The sequence below is a fragment of the Trypanosoma equiperdum genome, assembly GCF_001457755.1.
Source record: "Trypanosoma equiperdum strain OVI genome assembly, contig: ctg_969, whole genome shotgun sequence".
Classification (NCBI taxonomy): Eukaryota; Euglenozoa; class Kinetoplastea; order Trypanosomatida; family Trypanosomatidae; genus Trypanosoma; species Trypanosoma equiperdum.
In genome coordinates, this window is record NW_027124941.1 from 7,410 (window position 1) to 9,683 (window position 2,274).

Below are 2,274 nucleotides of genomic sequence, written 5' to 3' on the forward strand. Positions count from 1 at the left end.
CTGGCATCATAGTCGCAGTCAATAGCTGAACATCCCTCTGTTGTTTGCTTTGGCGGATTTTTGCATTTATTTTGCTGTGCCTCATGTGGCGTAACCTGGCCTTGTTTCATTTGGGGCTGGTTTTGACTGCTTATAAAGGTTGGTAGTAATAAACGTTCCTTCATCTCTGTTGAAACGTTGTCTAGTTTGACGATCTGCGACAGTGTCTGGCTAAAACTGTCGGCTGCGACCGTCAATTCTTGAGCTGCTGCTGTTATATGGGTTGCCCATGGTATCTTGTTCTCAGCTTTTAACCTTTTGAAATAATTTACGCACACGCCCATTGAGGTCTGCGTGAGCGGCGTAGCGTGGTTGCTTTCGCATTTGGGGTCATTGGCGGCATTGAGTGTGTACACGCCGAGGATCGCCTGGCTCGTGGCGTGGGCGTCGTTAGAAGAAACGTGCGCCGTGTGAACATATTCGTTCTTTCCTAGTTCGCTAAGCACTGCTGTGACAGCCGTTTGCAGCTTCGCTGGTGTGACTGCTTCTGCGCTGCCGCCCGGCGCCGCTTTACATGTGGCTTTGAGTGCTTTGTAATTGTTTATCGACTTGGTCGGCCCGGCGCTGTCTGCGTTATCCTCTAGGCCGCTTACGCCGTTGGCGGCGCAGTACTTTAGCTTGTTGCTGTCACTGCTGCCCTGTCCGGCGCAAAGGCAAACCATATCGCCGGCCAAGCTGTCTCCTGCTGTGTTGCCTGTCCCAGCGCTTGGTTCGCAGTAGTCTTTGATGTTCGTGCTGGTTATTGGGCCGTTTGTGCCTTTTGGGTTGACTATATCGTTGTTGGAATCTGCGTCGGTTGGGTTTTGCATTTCAGTTTTGGCGCTGCCGTATAGTGCTGTTAATAGATTTTGCCGTGCCGCTTTTAGTTTTTCTCGCGCTTTCTGTAAGCCGGCCGTGATGGATGATGATAGAGCTTCCGCTCTCACTTCCAGCCTTTTAGCCATTGGTTGCAGGTGCCTTCTTGTGCCTTTGACTACAGCCTCTTTGTGCAGATCCAGATATTCCTTCAATTTTGAGTCGCCCTTGTTTATTTTGAGTGTTTGGTCGTACATATCGCGTTTCACCTCGGCCGGAAGTCCTTTGAATTCTTTGCCGTGCTTTGCTTCATCATCGAGGTCGGTAATTGGGGTTGCGTCGCTTAGCTTCGCCAATGATTTGGCCATATTCTCCGGCAGGGAGGTTAGGTTGAGTCTCGTTATTCGCCTCATCGCCGCCCTCCGCTCATCCTCTATATCTAAATTCGCTTCGACAGTAGCTCCAACCATTTTAGACTCCGCTAGTTTCTGCGTTACAAGTGTGTGAAGTTCGCATATGGCGCGAAACTCGGCTAGGTTTTCTGCTGCTGTTGAAGCTTTATCGGCCGTTAATATGAGAGTGATCCCAGCCAGTAAGAGCGTTAATGTCATTGTTCACGCTTTTTTAGTTCTTGTGCTGCTTGAGCTATGAAAAAGTTTATAAATGTATCTAGGGACGCAAAAAACAGTCTGAAAAGTGCTTTGTGTAGAAAAGCTCCTTGGTTGCACCACAAGGTGTTTACATCATGATTACTTCTTTTCTTGTCGCCGCATATTGATTTCTTATCTGTGTGTTCAGCTTTCTGTCACCTATTTGCTTCTCCTTTACTTCTTAGCTGATATAAGTGTTATCGGTGCGGCACAAGGCTTGTGACTACAGCCATTATGTCCCTTTCGAACTGGAAAAATTTTATCCAGTGATCCCCCGCCCCCATAGTTGGGTAATTAATGTCTAACGGTCGCAGCTCCAACTTTATCAAACAAACTAAAAAAATAATCGTCGTCTCCGTCCGAAAACACTATCCAATGTTGGAATGCATCGAACACCAAACTTCATTGTCTTCGTGCAGTTTTTTTATACACTTTCAAGTAAAGCTGGGGGGAATTACCTGCCAGCGCTGTAAGTAGTCTTCATTTTTTAAAAAAATTATTGAGCTGCCAAAGTTTCCAACTTCGTCGCTAAAATTGCCACGAACATCGGTCTCTGACTTTTGCACTTTCTTTCCACTTATTTGTCTTGTGCTGGAGATTCTGTTAACTCAGAAGTTATAACCCGTTCAATATGGCTCTTTGTCTCCAAATATAATTCTATTGATTTTTCCTCATGCACTTCGCTAGTCATGCAGAGATTACCTCAACCATTCATACGATGACCATACACATTGATAAACAACAAAATCATCTTTATCATCATCATCATCATCATTACTGCTCTTATTAT

At 45.9% G+C, this 2,274-nt stretch overlaps 1 protein-coding gene across 1 annotated transcript in view; it reads right to left on the bottom strand.

Moving 5' to 3' along the window:
* The window catches only part of TEOVI_000478700 (Trypanosomal VSG domain containing protein, putative), a gene marked incomplete at both ends in the record, with an annotated part of 1,509 nt that extends 64 nt beyond the window's left edge, over positions 1 to 1,445 (bottom strand). Inside the window, one exon of the mRNA XM_067227414.1 lies at positions 1 to 1,445. Coding sequence (XP_067083515.1) covers positions 1 to 1,445 — 1,445 coding nt within the window.
* Positions 1,446 to 2,274: the final 829 nt, after the last annotated feature.